Genomic DNA, 16,855 nt, shown 5'->3' on the forward strand with positions numbered 1-16,855 from the left:
ACTGCGCCCGGCTTTTTTTTTTTTTGAGATGAAGTCTCACTTTTGTCCTCTAGGCTGGAGTGCAAATGGCGTCATCTCTGCTCACTGCAACCTCCGCCTCCTGGGATCAAGTGATTCTCCTGCCTCAGCCTCCCGAATAGCTGGGATTACAGGCACCTGCCACCATGCCTGGCTAATTTTTGTATTTTTAGTAGGGAGGCAGGTTCACTATGTTGGCCAGGCTGGTCTTGAACTCCTGACCTCAGGGTGATCCACCGCCTCGGCCTCCCAGTGCTGGGATTACAGGTGAGAGCCACCAGGCCCGGCGGCATTTCTTAAAATCTTTAGGAAATCAAGTCTAATTGTGAAGAAAATATGACAGAAGCATAAAGTATTTTCTGACCCTCTGAATCAACATTCTCGTTTCTGCTATTTGTTCTGGAGCTGGCAGCATTGATGAAATGGGTAACCATAAACGAAGACTTTTTTTTTTTTCCCCACACCTGGCTAATTTTTGTATCTTTAGTAGAGACGGGGTTTTACCATGTTGGGCACGCTGGTCTTGAACTCCTGACCTCAAGTGATCCACCTGCCTCGGCCTCCCAAAGTGCTGGGATTACAGGCATGAGCCACTATGCCTGGCCAAAGACTTCTACCTGCTTGGAAAGTTGACTGGTCACACAGCCTAGCAAATGAGGGTGGGATGTGGGATGTGCCTGGTTCCAATCCCAGCCCTTTACTGTTCCCATAGGAGGTGGGGACAGGCCTCACCCAAGCGTCCAGCATCCTGCAGCTGAATCTTGAGCATTTCCATGGGAGAGGTCACCACCACCTGGCACATCCCAGCCCCACACCCGGCCAGCATCTCCATCTTCAGGTTCCGCTGCATCCTATGGGAACAGGCGTCAGGCTCCTTCAGCCGCAGCTGCCCTCTTGTGAGAGGGGGACTTTCCCTGGATGGCCTCCGTGGCTGCCACTCACCCAGCTGGGCAAGTCATCAGCTAGCCCTTAGGTGTGGTCTCTGTACTGACAGGGGACTAAGTTTAAAACAAAGCCTGCAAGAGTACGCTTTTCGTGGAAGCTGAAAACAGTGAAACTACCAAGGGCGTTGCCTGATCCTCCAGGAACATCCGCAGGGCAATGTGAGGCGCAGAGGCTAAGTGACTTTGGGGTTGATTTGTTTTTTTCCTGGGAGCTGAGGTCTCACTCCGTCCTTGAGCTGGCAGTAAGTGGAACCAACATGGCTCACTGCAGCAATTTAAGGGCCAGGTCTGCGCTGTGTATCCCCTGGCTGGAGTGCAGTGGCGGATCTCAGCTCACTGCGCTCCGCCTCCCGGGTTGCATTCTCCTGCCTCAAACTCGAGTAGCTGGGACTACAGAGGCCCTTTACCTGTCCGGCTGTAGTTTTGGTACCCCAGTAGAGGCGGGGTTTTGCATTATTTAGCCAGGATGGTCTCGATCTCGGACCTCGTGATCCACGATCTGCAGGCCTCAGTGCTGGGATTACAGGCAGACCCACCTTGACCGTTTTGTATTTTTAGTAGTAGAGACAGGGTTTCACTGATGTTAGCCAGGATGGTCGATCTTCTGACCTCGTGATCCACCCGTCTCGGCCTCCCAAAGTGCTGGGATTACAGGCGTTACGGCGCGGCTCACCGCAACCGCCGACCTCCTGGGCTCAAGCGGCCTCCTTCCTCAACCTCCTAAAGTGCTGGGATTACAGGCATGAGCCACTGCACCCAGCTTGGTGGCTGATTTTTAAAAATTTATTGCCTAGTTGATGGATTTGTAGGTGTGTTCTATACGTTCTCTATATTATCTGTCACGCACCCGAAGAGTATACCAGCTCGTTCTCCGCTTGCTCTCCAGCTTGGCCTCGGCATGGGTGCGGGCAGGGCAGGATGGGGCGGCAGAATCGCGCAAACACACAGTGAAGGATCCAACCCCACTCGACCTGGCCATACCCATCTTCCATGAGCAGCTGCCGGAAGAAGTCGTTGGCCGCCAGCTTGATGGCCTTCTCTGGAGTGACCAGAGTGAGGTTCACGGCAGCCCCTGGAAGTGAAGGACAAGATGGGGAGTCAAGGCCATCCCAGAAATAACAGTTTCCCGGGTCTGCCCCTCAGCCCTAGCCAGGCCAGTCTCTGAGTGAAGAGCATCTTGGGGGCCAGGTGGGGCTCCTGGGCCTGTTTCACTGAAATAACTTTCCATTTCCACTCCCTACCACATTCTCTTTTTCTTTTTTCCGAGACAGAGTCTCGCTCTGTCGCCCAGGCTGGAGTGCGGTGGCGCGATCTCAGCTCACTGCAAGCTCCGCCTCCCAGGTTCACGCCATTCTCCTGCCTCAGCCTCCCGAGAAGCTGAGACTACAGGTGCCCACCACCGTGCCCAGCTAATTTTTTGTATTTTTAGTAGAGACGGGGTTTCACCGTGTTAGCCAGGATGGTCTCGATCTCCTGACCTCGTGATCCGCCCACCTCGGCCTCCCAAAGTGCTGGGATTACAGGCGTGAGCCACCACGCCCGGCTCCACATTCTCCTCTTTTTACGTATTTTTTTCTTGCGGACTCCTCAGTCTGGTTATCAGGAAGCCATTTGATTTTTGTTGCTGCTGGTGGGGTCGCGGATGATAAACCAGCAGTTCCCAGTGACAGGCGCCAGGCGCAGGGACTGGGGTTCTGCTCCTCGGTGCCGCACAAGCCAGTCCCATTGGCTGCTGGCTCCGGGCTCTCCAGGGTTTGTGTTTCGCTTCTCGGTGGCACAAGCATATGAGCTCCTGTCCAACTCCAGCTTTGGATCCACTGTCCAAGGTGGCCTGCTGGCTGGGGGCCCCGCAGGGACCGTGGCAGCGCTGGACCGTGCTGGGGAGGAGGCAACCAGAACTCCTTGCCAGGCGCTCAGGCCCCTTCGCTCAGTCCCTTTCAGCCTCTCTCTCTTCACTTCTAGCCCGGCAGAGAGAGGCCGGCAGGCAGGGTGGGCTCGCCTGCTCTTAGTGAGGCGGGGGCGGGGGTGTGCTCTGGAAGCCTTACCGGGACCCAGAGCTGCCTCTGACTCCACCCAAGAGCACAGAGGCTCATCAGGAAGGACCCCCTGGCAGCCCCGGCCCCATCCCCACAGCAACGGAAGGAACACCAGTTCCCCAGGTCCCCTACGCTCACACCTGCTGCCCAGCCTCCCAGGGGGCCTGAGAAGCCCACCTCGGTACATGCCGAAGAAGCCCTCCGCCCGAGCCGTCTTCATCAGGCAGTCGATCCTGAAAGCAGAGGCCAGAGTAGGAGTCAGGGTGCAGCAGGCCGCCCAGCCCCCTCCATGCCCTGCTCCCGCGGGCACATCCCAGCTGACCAGCTCCCCAGCCCCCACGCTCACGCGCGCTGCCTGGAGACTGGAGGGAAGGGGGCCCCATCCCTCCTCCGGGCGCCTCTGCCCTCCACGCTCTCCCGCCAGCACCTACATTCCTTTGTACATGGCTTTCCCATGCTGGTTCTGCAGGCGAGTCTTGGCCAAGTCGATGGGGAACACGCAGGTCACCCCCACGAGCCCTGCTACACCTCCATTGATGAGTTTGGCTGTGATGCTAGGACACGGGGAGGAAAGAGGCAGAGGGAGGGACAGGTTAGGGAGTGGATGCAGCCAGGAATGGGCAGGGGCACAGACAGTGGGGAACCCCAGCCCCACAGGTGTCCAGAGACGCTCTTCAGCCTCCCTGGCCCGGGTCTGGTCCAGACAGGACAGCCGCACTCACCAGGGCTGAGGCATCTTGCTGCAACCCGGGAGGGAAGTCCCTGGAGCTGGGACCTGCAGGGGCTTCTGGGAGGAGCCCAGCTCTGCCCCCATGGGCCGCCACCAGGGCACCGCTCTGCCCCGAGCTTCCCCGGCCCGCCCTCTGGCTCCTCGGCAGGCCTGGAGCCACGTGTGCGGTTCTCACACAAACTGGCTGAAGGTCAGGCAGAACCAAGTTTCCATCCCGACTGTGACCTCGCCTCTCTGGGCCTGCATTCCCTTGGAACTCACTCCAGGGTTGCTGAGGACTATGGAAACCGTGCCTGGGGAGAATGCCGCTGTTGTTCATAATAAGAGAACAGGCACTTCCCACAGTGAGGGCTTCAAGTCGGTCAGCCCTAGAGGTGATCTCGTTCCAGCCAAAAGTCAAGCCACAGTTGAGATAACATGCCCCCCACCCTGCTGGGTATAGGAGCTTTGGAAGACCAGATATAAAAAACAAAGCTTCTCAGACTCCTTGGAACCCACTAAACTTTTCTTATCTTTCAGGCGGGAGGCAGACTGTGAAAAAAATATTTGGCGATGGATTTACCTGGAAGTGGTAAGAGTGGATGACAGTGGGCCTTTCACAAAGGAAGAGACTTGGGACGATAAAGAGAACTGTGAACTAAACTTGGCAGTCAGAGAAGATGAACCCAAACAAACTATGTTGAACAATAATATACACGTGCACAGAAGCTTGTGTGTATGTATTTGCCGCAGTAGAGGTAGTGTGTATGTGATATGGGGAGCAGGGTTCTTGCTCTTCCCCAGGACTCAGCTTATTCTTCAGAAACCTGGATGTGCTATCACCATAGCGACTCTCTCCCCAGGCCCAGGGGCCAGGGCCTCTGGCTGCCCCCGCCCCGCTCACCTCAGATCTTGGTGGGCCATTCTGCAGGGACTGGGGATCCCAGGACACAGGGCTGCTGGCTCCTTGGGGTAGCCGCTGTTGGGGCTGGCTGAGGGAAGAAGTGGAAGCTTCCTTGGCTCTGGCCCCGCAGCAGTGTGGACAGAGCACGGGTTTTGAGTGCAGCCTGGCCCGAGCCACCTTCCTGGCAAGTCACGGCCTCCCTGGGCTGCAGCTTCCTCCCCTGTGGTCAGAGAAACACACACCTCACAGATGGGCGAGGACGCATGTCACTAGTGGATTCATGCAGCCTGCTTGCTCCACTTTTTTCCCTTCCTAAACCTCTTGGACTTTGGGATTCAAATCAGAATCCTTGAACTTTTGGACTCTGGGGATCAGATAAGAAGGAAGGGGAATGAGAGAGCAGGATACAGCCTGCTGAGGCTGGAGGAAAGGATGTCTGGGGCATTTTGGACAGAGGCATGGGAGTGGCGCCGGAGGAAGCAGATGGGATGGGAAAGGATTTTAAGAGAAGTTGCTATGAACTAGGAATCCCTTTCTTTTTTTTTTTTTTTTTTTTTTTGAGACGGAGTCTCGCTTTGTTGCCCAGGCTGGAGTGCAGTGGCCGGATCTCAGCTCACTGCAAACTCTGCCTCCCGGGTTTAAGCCATTCTCCTGCCTCAGCCTCCCGAGTAGCTGGGACTACAGGCGCCTGCCACCTCGCCCGGTTAGTTTTTTGTATTTTTAGTAGAGACGGGGTTTCACTGTGTTAGGCAGGATGGTCTCGATCTCCTGACCTTGTGATCCACCCGTCTCGGCCTCCCAAAGTGCTGGGATTACAGGCTTGAGCCACCGCGCCCGGCCCTAGGAATCCCTTTCATTGTGTCTCAGAACTACAATAAAATACTTAAGATGGCCAGGCGTGGTGGCTCATGCCTGCAATCCTAACTCTTTGGGAGGCTGAGGTGGGCGGATTGCCTGAGCTCAGGAGTTCAAGACTAGCCTGGGCAACGTGGTAAAACCCTGTCTCTACTAAAAATGCAAAAATTAGTTGTGCATGGTGGTGGGCTAGTAATCCCAGCTACTTGGGAGACTGAGGTAGGAGATTGCTTGAACCCAGGAGACAGAGGTTGTGGTGAGCTGAGATCACACCACTGCTCTCTAGCCTGGGTGACAGATCGACTCTGTCTAAAAAAAAAAAAAAAAAAAAAAAAAAAAAGGGCTGGGCTCAGTGGCTCACGCCTATAATCCCAGCACTTTGGGAGGTGAGACGGGCGGGTCATGAGGTCAGGAGATGGAGACCATCTTGGTTAACACAGTGAAGCCCCGTCTCTACTAAAAATATAAAAAATTAGCCAGGCGTGGTGGCAGGTGCCTGGAGTCCCAGCTACTCCGGAGGCTGAGGCAGGAGAATGGCCTGAACCCAGGAAGTGGAGCTTGCAGTGAGCCGAGATGGCGCCACTGCACTCCAGCCTGGGCGACAGAGTGAGACTCCATCTCAAAAAACAAAACAAGGCCGGGCACGGTGGCTCAAGCCTGTAATCCCAGCACTTTGGGAGGCCGAGACGGACGGATCACGAGGTCAGGAGATCGAGACCATCCTGGCTAACACGGTGAAACCCCGTCTCTACTGAAAAAAAAAAAAAAAAAAACTAGCCAGGCATGGTGGCGGGCGCCTGTAGTCCCAGCTACTTGGGAGGCTGAGGCAGGAGAATGGCCTGAAACCAGGAGGTGGAGCTTGCAGTGAGCCGAGATCGCACCACTGCACTCCAGCCTGGGCGACAGAGCAAGACTCCATCTCAAAAAACAAAACAAAGCAAACAAACAAACAAAAAAAACACTTAAGATGCTCCACGGTTACTTTTTTGACTATTAAACTGTGTTTTCTGAAATTCATGTGATCTTGTTGAGAAACCAACCTACATTATATTCCTAATTGACAAGCGGAAGCTACAATTACAACAGCTTCTGAGGAGGGGCCTGCTTTTTTTTTTTTTTTTTTTTTTTTGAGACGGAGTCTTGCTCTGTTGCCCAGGTTGGAGTACAGTGGCCAGATCTCAGCTCACTGCAAGCTCTGCCTCCCGGGTTCACGCCATTCTCCTGCCTCAGCCTCCCGAGTAGCTGGGACTACAGGCGCCCGCCACCTCGCCCGGCTAGTTTTTTGTATTTTTAGTAGAGACGGGGTTTCACCATGTTAGCCAAGATGGTCTCGATCTCCTGACCTCGTGATCCTCCCGTCTCGGCCTCCCAAAGTGCTGGGATTCCAGGCTTGAGCCACCGCGCCAGGCCGCCTGCTTTTTTTTTGAGATGGAGTTTCGCTCTGTCTCCCAGGCTGGAGTGTGATGGCGCGATCTCGGCTCACTGCAACCTCCGCCTTCCGGGTTCACGCCATTCTCCAGCCTTAGCCTCTGGAGTAGCTGGGACTACAGGCAGGTGCTACCACGTGCAGCTAATTTTTATTTTTGTATTTTTTCCGACCTCAGGTGATCCACCTGCCTCAGCCTCCCAAAGTGTTGGGATTATAGGCGTGAGCCACCGTGCTGGGCCGGAATGGGGCTGGCTTTAACCTTAGAGGGGCGTTGTCAGGAACAGCTCTCCTGATGCTCTCTGCTTGGGCGCAGGCTGGCCCAGGCCCTGAGGGGCCTCTTCTCTCCGATGCCCGGAAGCTGCCTTAGGGTCCCCAGCTCTCCCGCACTCCACACTGCTGTCCAGGCTGCCAGCAATTCTTTGCTGCCTCCAGCTACTTTGTTTTGGAGGAGAAAGGAGGGGCGGGGGAGACAGCAGTCTTTCTCTTGGTGCTACACTAATCCATTCAGGAAGACATTTACTGAGTGCTGGGCACTGCTCCCGGTCTGGTGACATTGTAGTGCACAAAAGACACATTCTAGTTCTCAAGTTCGGCCGGGGGCAGTGGCTCATGCCTGTAATCCCAGCACTTTGGGAGGCTGAGGCGGGTGGCTCGCTTTAGCCCAGGAGTTCAAGACCAGCCTGGGCAACATAGTAAAACCCCATCTTTACAAAAACATAAAAAATTAGCTGGCCATGGTGGCCCAGCTACTCAGGAGGTCGAGATGGGAGGATTGTTTGAGCCCAGGAGGTAGAGGCTGCAGTGAGTCAAGACCATGCCACTATACTCCAGCCTGGGTAACAGAGCGAAACCCTATGCTCCCTGAAAAAAAAAAAAAAGGCAGGGTGCAGTGGCTCATGCCTGTAATCCCAACACTTTGGGAGGCCGAGGAGGGTGGATCACCTGAGGTCAGCAGTTCGAGGCCAGCCTGGGCAACATGGTGAAAACCCATCTCTACTAAAAATACAAAAATTAGCGGGGCATGGTGGCAGATCACGAGGTCAGGAGTTCGAGACTAGCCTGGTCAACATAGTGAAACCCCATCTCTACTAAAAATACAAAAATTAGTGGGGCATAGGGGTGCGTGCCTGTAATCCCAGCTACTCGGGAGGCTGAGGCAGGAGAATTGCTTGAAGCCAGGAGGGAGAGGTTGCAGTGAGCTGACATCACGCCACTGCATTCCAGCCTGGGCAACAGAGCAATATGCTGTCTCAAAAAAAAAACAACAAAAAAAAAACCCCACAAATATTAGCCTGTGTGGTGGCGGGCGCCTGTAATCCTAGCTACTTGAGAGGCTGGGGCAGAAGAATCACTTGAACCTGGGAAGCGAAGGTTGCAGTGAGCAGAGACTGTGCCACTGCACTCCAGCCTGGACAACAGAGAGAGATTTTGTCTCAAAAAAGAAATAAAGAAAACAGTTTATATAAAGTAATAAATTTTTAAAAAAGGACTTCAGTTGGCCAGACGTGGTGGCTCACGCCTGTAATCCCAGCACTTTGGGAGGCCGAGGCAGGTAGATCACGAGGTCAGGAGATGGAGACCATCCTGGCCAACACGGTGAAACCCCCTCTTTACTAAAAATACAAAAAAATTAGCCAGGCGTGGCGGCGGGTGCCTGTAGTCCCAGCTACTCAGGAGGCTGAGGCAGGAGAATGGTGTGAACACGGGAGGCAGAGCTTGCAGTGAGCTGAGATCCGGCCACTGCACTCCAGCCTGGGTGACAGAGCGAGACTCCGTCTCAAAAAAAAAATAAAAGAAAAAAAAAAGGGATAGGACAGAACCGTTTCTGTCTGAAGCCAGGGAGTCCAATAATTGAGAACATTGTGACTGCTCTTATAACCACATTCCCTGCTGTTTCTAGGGCTAAATTACTACTTTAGAAACTGTGGGCCGGGCGCGGTGCCTCACACCTGTAATCCCAGCACTTCGGAAGGTTGAGGAGGGCAGATCACCTGAGGTTGGGAGTTCGAGACCAGCCTGACCAACATGGATAAACCCCATCTCTACTAAAAATACAAAAAATTAGCTGGGCGTGGTGACATATGCCTATAATCCCAGCTACTCGGGAACTCGGGAAGTTGAGGCAGGAGAATCGCTTGAACTCAGGAGGTGGAGCTTGCAGTGAGCCGAGATGGCGCCACTGCACTCCAGCCTGGGCGACAGAGTGAGACTCCGTCTCAAACAAAACAAAACAAAACAAAATTGTGGCTCCCTGGCTACTGGAATAGCGGTATTTAACAGATGCCAGAGAAATCAGGGACACCCTAATCCCAGAGCCACTCCACAGCATAGCTAGACAGACGTGAGTGTTTCCACCCATGACGAGCATTGGGCGGGAGCGTGTGCCTCCCTACCCCGAGGCTGTACCAAGCTGCTGCACATCCAGCCCCGGAAGTTCCCTTCAGCAGGCCTGTGGTAATCAAAGCCTGTGACTTGACAAGATTCCTGGCAGCAGTAAAGGCATGAGTAAACAGGCAACAAAGATGAAACCATTAGCCAGGCAAGGTATGAAAGGAGTCACAGCACCATGAAAACCCCAAACCTGGCACCAGGACCGATAATTGCTCCCCAAGGCAACCCACAAGCCTACGTGTTAGTCACTCTACAGATATTTGTTGAGTGACTACTGTATGCCATTTGCAGTTCTAAGCAGCAAGGACACAGCTGGGGAACAAAGCAAGGCCTTGCCCTCCACAGAATTGAAATCCTAGTGGTTCCAGCACCGATGGGAATAGACTTCTTCGTTTTTTTTTTTTTTAAGAGACAGAGTCTCACTCTGTTGCCCAGGCTGGAGTGCAGTGGTGTTATATTGACTCACTGCAACCTCCGCCTCCAAGGTTCACGCCATTCTCCTGCCTCAGCCTCTCGAGTAGCTGGGACTACAGGCACATGCCTCCACACCCAGCTAATTTTTCTATTTTTAGCAGAGACGGGGTTTCACCATGTTGGCCAGGCTGGTCTTGAACTCCTGACCTCGTGATCCGCCCGCCTCGGCCTCCCAAAGTGCTGGGATTGCAGGCGTGAGCCACCGCGCCTGGCCGGGAATAGACTTGTAAAGTGACACAGCCCACCCCGCCACAGGGAAGCCCTTGGGTTCTCTCAACATAGGCCTAAAGGATCCCCGGCAAGGGGCGTTCTTGCAGCAAATGGCACCCGGGGCAGCCACATTGCCTGGCCAGGGCACTTGCTATGTTGCCAAATAATTTGGTCAACAAAGGGACAGTTGTTCAACTATTGAGTCATTTAAGGTTTGCTGAATGCTTCAGACTGGCAGCCAATGGCCCACATTTCCTCACCTTCCTTTTTTTTTTGAGACGGAGTCTTGCTCTGTCACCTAGGCTGGAGTGAATGGCATGATCTTGGTTCACTGCAAACTCTGCCTCCTGGATTCAAGCCATTCTCCTGCCTCATCTTCCCCAGTAGCTGGGATTACAGGCGCACACCACTATGCCCAGCTAATTTTGTATTTTTAGTAGAGATGGGGTTTCACCATGTTGGCCAGGCTGGTCTCGAACTCCTGACTTCGTGATCTGCCCGCTTCGGCCTCCCAAAGTGCTGGGATTACAGGTGTGAGCCACCACGCCAGGCCTCCTCTATCGTCTTTTCTGAAGGAATTTAGAGTGTATGAATCATAATCTAAGTGCTGGGATACAGAACAATGAGAAGACACACCTGAAACTCTGGAATCAAAGTGGGAAAGGACTAGAAAATCAGCCACCTGGACAACAGAGGCTCCCTGTCACTGCTCGGGATGCAGCATCTGGCCATGACATTGTGTCACTGTGCATTGGGAAGACAAGTGCATTGACAATTCACATTCGATAACTGAATCATATTAAGAAGGAATTTGATATGTCTCTACTAAAAATACAACAATTAGCTGGGCGTGGTGACGCGTGTCTGTAATCCCAGGTACTCAGGAGGCCGAGGCAGGAGAATCGCTCGAACCTGGGAGGTGGAGCTTGCAGTGAGTTGAGATCGCGCCACTGCACTCCACCCTGGGTGACAGAGCGAGACTCCATCTCGAAAAATACATATATAAATAAATAATAATAATAATAATAATAACAATAAGGGAGCATTGGCCAGGCACGGTGGCTCACGCCTGTGATACCAGCACTCTGGGAGGCCTTAGTGGGTGGATCATGAGGTCAGGAGTTCGAGACCAGCCTGGCCAACATAGTGAAATTCCGTTTCTACTAAAAACACAAAAATCAGTCAGGCGTGGTGGCGGTGCCTGTAGTCCCAACTACTCGGGAGGCTGAGGCAGGAGAATGGCGTAAACCCGGGAGGCGGAGCTTGCAGTGAGCTGAGATCTGGCCACTGCACTCCAGACTGGGTGACAGAGCGAGACTCCGTCTCAAAAAAAAAAAAAAAAAAAAAGCATAAGGAAGCATTTAGAAGCAGAAGGTGGGGTGTGCAGAGCCTAGATGTGGGCGTGGTATGAGCAGAGGGTTCAGGGAACAGAACTGTGGGAAGGAGGCAGCAAAGGCAGGTTAGGCCACATGCGGGGAGCCTGGGTGGCTAGAGACAGTATGTGCCCTCCTAAAAGGGCATTTTTTTTTTTGTTTTTCTTTTCGATTGGCATTTTCTTTTTTTTTTTTTTTTTTTTTTTTTGTTTGAGGCCGAGGTCTCACTGTCTCCCAGGCTGGAGTGCAGTGGCGGCTGCAGCTCCTTGAAGTTCCACGCGTCTCAGCTCTAAGCAGGTTCAGAGGCATCATACAGCCCGACTGGACCTGTATTTTTTAGTAGAGGCGAGTTTCACATATTATGGAATGAACCTGATCTCTGACCTTGTGATCCACCCGCCTCGGCCTCCCAAAGTGCTGGGATTACAGGCTTGAGCCACCGCGCCCGGCCCCGATTGGCATTTTCACAACATGAAAAGTGAATGTTTAAACGTGATCCTGTAGGCAGTAACAAAACACTGAATACTTCTTTTTTTCAGGGGGACAAGATCTGGCTCTGTCGCCCAGGCTGGAGTGCAGTGGCGCAATCTCAGCTCACTGCAACCTCCACTTCCCAGGCTCAAGCGATCCTCCCACCTCAGCCTCCCAAGTAGTTGGGACCACAGGTGTATGCCACCATGCCAGGCTAATTTTTTAAAAACGTCTTTGTAGAGATGGGGTTTTGCTGTGTTGCCCAGGCTGGTCTTGAACTCCTGTGCTCAGCTGATCCACACGCCTCCACCTTCTGAAGTGTTGGGATTACAGGCGTGAGCCGCTGCCCGGCCACACTGAATGCTTTTAAAGGGGGAAAACATCGCACTGAATGTGGTATGAGGACAATTATTCTGGAAGAATGGGTTGAGGGCGGTCAGTGAGAGGCCAATGAGGAGACACTTCACAGTAAAACAATGAAGTGGAGAGGGAGGGGTGAGAGAAAAAGCCTAGAGAACAAGGGTTACTGGGAGAGAACTTCGTAGAGAACAAAAAGGCCTGGCCTTGGTGACTGTCCAGGGCTGAAGGGCAGGGAAGAACCATGGCGCTGTCTCTGCTCTGCGGAATGAAGGATGCGAGTTAGGAACCGAAGCTGCCTGCAGGGAAAGAGAGAGATGGGGTCACGGGGGCTTCAGGAACTCTCTCCTCAACACTGTAAGAACCCCTCAACGGTAGACACCGTGCTGCTGTGGCTGGCCCCGGGCTAGTCCTCCAGCGCCCAGGTGCTGCACGTCCAGGAGTATTTCTAGATACCGAGTCCTACCTCCTCACCACTCCAGACTCTAGTTTTCAAGCGTGGAGGTGGCTAAGGATGGTTTTGGCGTGGAGTCAGAAGCAGACAGTTTTGGGAGGAAGTGGGGAGGAAGTCAGAGAGGAGGCGCGTCACCGTCAACTGATCTCACCACCCAGCAGCACTCAGAGGCTGCTCCAGCCACCCCGCCTGAACCCCACCACCAGAACTCACCTGTGGCCCACCCTATTTTGCTAGAAGATAATGAGCTAACGGGAATGATCCATTACTTTCTGTTACTAATGAACATCTGTTCCCTTTCTTAAAGTGCTTAAAGTAATAGAAAAAAAAAAAATTAGAAAATCCAGAAGGTACAGAAAATTGTAAAAGGTCTTGCTGTGTTGCCCAGGCTGGAGTGCAGGGGCGTGATCTTGGCTCACTGCAGCCTCAACTTCCCTGGCTCAAGGGATCCTCCCGCCTCAGCCTCCTGAGTTGTTGAGACTACAGGTGTGCACCGTCACGCCCGGCTAATTTTTAAAAAATTATTTGTAGGCCAGGCTCGGTGGCTCACTCTTGTAATCCCAGCACTTTGGGAGGCTGAGGCGGGCGGATCACAAGGTCAGGAGATCGAGACCATCCTGGCTAACACGGTGAAACCCCGTCTCTACTAAAAATACAAAAAATTAGCCAGGCATGGTGGAGGGTGCCTGGAGTCCCAGCTACCTAGGAGGCTGAGGCAGGAGAATGGCATGAACCCGGGAGGCGGAGTCTGCAGTGAGCCGAGATCGCGCCACTGCACTCCATTCTGGGTGACAGACAGAGACTCCGTCTCAAAGAAAAAAAAAAAATATTTGTAGAGATGGGGTCTCGCCATGTTGCTATGGCTGGTCGTGAATGCCTGGGCTCAAGCAATAATCCCACTTCAACCACTCAAAGTGCTGGGATTACAGGCATGCTCCATCACGCCTGGCTAATTTTTGCATTTTTAGTAGAGATGGGGTTTTACCCTGTTGTCCAGGATGGTCCGGAACTCGTCAACCTCAAGTGATCTGCCCACCTTGGCCTCCCAAAGTGCTGGAATTACAGGCCTGAACCACTACGCCCGGCCGGAAAAGTGATTCTTAATACACTGTAACTGAGGATCATACTGTGAACAAGACACACTATTTAGAGAAACGATACTAGCTGGTGAGCTGCAGGGAGGAGCGTGCTAGCGTTTCCCAAGCTCCCCAGATCACACCACTTTTCGCTCTTCCCATTTAAAAATGTCCCATTCCCTTGGCTTGACTCCTCTGGCTTCCCCTTCTGTGCAGCCAGTGTTAGATCACCACCGATTGTCCCCTGGGATGCCTGAGAGCTCCTAACTCAGCTCCTTGCCTTCAGCCTTATTGCCCTCAAATCCACCTTCCGGACTGCCAAGTGGGTGAAGGGGCCCAGGGGCCGTTTTGGGCCTGCTGCCTTCCCGAGGCTCTCGGCTCAGGCTCCCACTCCAGTACAGCCTGCCCTGGTTTTCCTCTCCCTCATCCCTGCTTTCAACTCTTGCTTTCAGAACACGTCAGTCTTGCATCTAAGTCTTGCACATACTGTCCCCTTCACCCAGGACACTCTTTCTGCATCCAAACCCAGTGATTTACAAATGTTCTTTGCGCTCCAGCTCAGACGTCACCTCCTCCCACACGCCTTTCCGGAGTCCCCCCGATTCTTGGCTAGGAGCCCGCTGCTGTTATCCCATCCAATATTCAGTTGCAGCACTTACTGCATTACATTGACACTGACTTGCTTCCCCATGAAAATTACCGGTTATTTGTGAGTTAAGACGGTCTTGAGCCCGGGCACGCTGGCTCACGCCTGTAATCCTAGCACTTTGGGAGGCCAAGGCGGGCAGATCACCTGAGACCAGGAGTTCGAGACCAGCCTGGCCAACATGCTGAAACCCCATCTCTACTTAAAAAAAAAAAATTGGCCGGGCGCAGTGGCTCAAGCCTGTAATCCCAGCACTTTGGCAGGCCGAGACGGGTGGATCACGAGGTCAGGAGATCGAGACCATCCTGGCTAACACGGTGAAACCCCATCTCCACTAAAAAATACAAAAAACTAGCCGGGCGAAGTGGCGGGCGCCTGTAGTCCCAGCTACTCGGGAGGCTGAGGCGGGAGAATGGCGTGAACCTGGGAGGCGGAGCTTGCAGTGAGCTGAGATCCGGCCACGGCACTCCAGCCTGGGCGACAGAGCAAGACTCCGTCTCAAAAAAAAAAAAAAAAAGTCTCGGGGCAGTATCCTGGTCATGGTGCAGAGGCATCCAGTAAGCATCCTTGAATCAAGGAGCCACAATGACTTCCCCTCTGACTTTGCCGTCAGACCTGTCACGAGACTGCTGGCTCCACTGTAGGGCTGTGCTCCTTTCTTCCTGCTGTGAGGGGCTGGGTTGGGGGCCTCAGGGTGAGGACCACGTCCCCACCTATCTCCTTTTATTAGCAGAGCAAGGGTGAGTATTCCCAGGAATGAACACCTCACTCTACTAGTCAGGAGCCAGCTCTTGACTTATTGCCGAGAAAATCACTTGCTTCTTGGCTTGGATGTTGCCTGGGATACCCCACAGTCAGGGGAGGCCACTTCCTCATGCCCACCCCTTCTGACTCTGTCCAACAAATGGGATGAGTGTCCCTGTCCCACTGGCTGCTCTTCCCCTTTCCCCAAATGGTTTATTTGCTAGAATAGTCTTTACCTACCAACTCTTAGCTGGATGCAGACAGACAAGACACTTACCTGCTTTCGGCAAGAACCTCTGCCTTTTCTGGAACCCAGGATATAGTCCAGATCGCTGCTGAGCTGCAGGGAGAGGTGGCTTTCAGTGCCAGCCAGCCTGGGCTGGTTTTCCCTTCTGTGGTCGGTTTCCCTCCCTCTGCATCCCCCTCATCCCCATTGCAGGGTTCCAGACTCTCACCGCACACTGCACTTTCAAATAGGTTGGGTTTGAAGCAAAACCCAAAGAGGCTACTAGCCAGTCAAGCCACGCTGTACCTCCCCAGGTGGCAAGCCGGTTGCTGTTTACTTGGTTGCTAATATGACTCGGACAAAAGTCCAGGCTGGGAAAAGATTTTAACAAGGCAGCTTGCGGGTGAGGGGAGATTCACCGCCCACTGAGAGACCTGGAAGCCAGGGAGGAAGACAAACACTGAAAATCAATGCAATGCAAACACTTCTGCAAGACATGTGGTGCCAGAAGCAAATCCCTGCTTCTCAGTCTCATGCACTTTTCTTACTGCTGATAACCAGCTATTTCAATGATCCTGGGAGGCACCCTCCTTGCAGGAATACATTTTCTGTTCATTTTGCATGTATTTTGTTGGGGGCTATCATGTGCTCAGCTGCAGAAGGGCTGCAATGTAGTTTTGGCACATTCTCCACTCTTAAGAATGTTACAAGTGTAAGAAGAAGAGGGCCAGGTGCGGTGGCTCATGCCTGTAATCCCAGCACTTTGGGAGGCCGAGGCGGGTGGATCACGAGGTCAGGAGATCGAGACCATCCTGGCTAACATGGTGAAACCCCGTCTCTACTAAAAGTACAAAAAATTACCCAGGCGTGGTGGCGGGTGCTTGTAGTCCCAGCTATTTGGCAGGTTGAGGCAGGAGAATGGTGTGAACCCGGGAGGAGGAGCTTGCAGTGAGCTGAGATTGTGCCATTGCACTCCAGCCTGAGGAACAAGAGCAAGGCTCCATCTCAAACAAACAAACAAAGACAGCCTGCTCACAAAAACGAAGAGGTTCGAATGGTTTCTGTGAAGATTCTGTAGGGCTTGGCAGGTGATTAAACGGGTCAGAGGCGGGTATCAGATTTGAAGCACACCTTAGCAGAGGAAGATACATTATCTCCCCACTGAGTGTTAAAAGTAGGGGGTAGTAGGTAAGAAGACAGGGGAGGGAAGAGAAGTCTGGCAGCTGACATGAGCTTAAAGTGGCAGTTGCAGATAAGGGGGTTACAGTAGGCACCAGAAACAGTGGTGCAGTGCTGTGTCACACCCACAAGCATGGCTGAAAAAAATAGAGATCGGTGTTGGTGAGGATGTAGAGCAATTGGAACCCTTGTGCATTGCTGGTGAGAATGTGAAACAGGGCAGCCATGGTGGAAGACAGTATGGCAGGTCCTCAAGAAAGTAAACACAGAGGCCAGGTGTGGCGGCTCACGCCTGTAATCCTTGTGCTTTGGGAGGCTGAGGTGGGAGGATCACTAGAACCTGGGATTTTGAGACCAGC

The 16,855-nt window shown here is 53.1% G+C and overlaps 1 protein-coding gene across 6 annotated transcripts in view; it reads right to left on the minus strand.

Annotated features, from left to right (window-relative positions):
* SLC25A18 (solute carrier family 25 member 18) overlaps nt 1-16,855 on the minus strand; it is a 29,213-nt gene that overhangs the window by 8,179 nt on the left and 4,179 nt on the right. Inside the window, exons 1-8 of one of the 6 annotated variants that reach the window (XM_009216720.4) lie at nt 15,547-16,041; nt 15,369-15,431; nt 12,378-12,470; nt 4,612-4,831; nt 3,430-3,552; nt 3,176-3,231; nt 1,944-2,034; nt 751-869 (exon numbers count right to left, since the gene is read on the minus strand). In XM_009216720.4, the coding sequence (XP_009214984.1) occupies nt 751-869; nt 1,944-2,034; nt 3,176-3,231; nt 3,430-3,552; nt 4,612-4,831; nt 12,378-12,417 (649 nt within the window). In that variant the 5' untranslated portion in view covers nt 12,418-12,470; nt 15,369-15,431; nt 15,547-16,041. Of the gene's footprint in view, nt 1-750; nt 870-1,943; nt 2,035-3,175; nt 3,232-3,429; nt 3,553-4,611; nt 4,832-7,154; nt 7,556-12,377; nt 12,471-15,368; nt 15,432-15,546; nt 16,042-16,855 lie in introns of those variants that run through there. The other 5 variants (XM_009216719.2, XM_009216726.4, XM_009216723.4 and 2 more) reach the window with 5 other exon arrangements.

Source organism: Papio anubis, chromosome 16 (genome assembly GCF_008728515.1).
Source record: "Papio anubis isolate 15944 chromosome 16, Panubis1.0, whole genome shotgun sequence".
Classification (NCBI taxonomy): domain Eukaryota; kingdom Metazoa; phylum Chordata; class Mammalia; order Primates; family Cercopithecidae; genus Papio; species Papio anubis.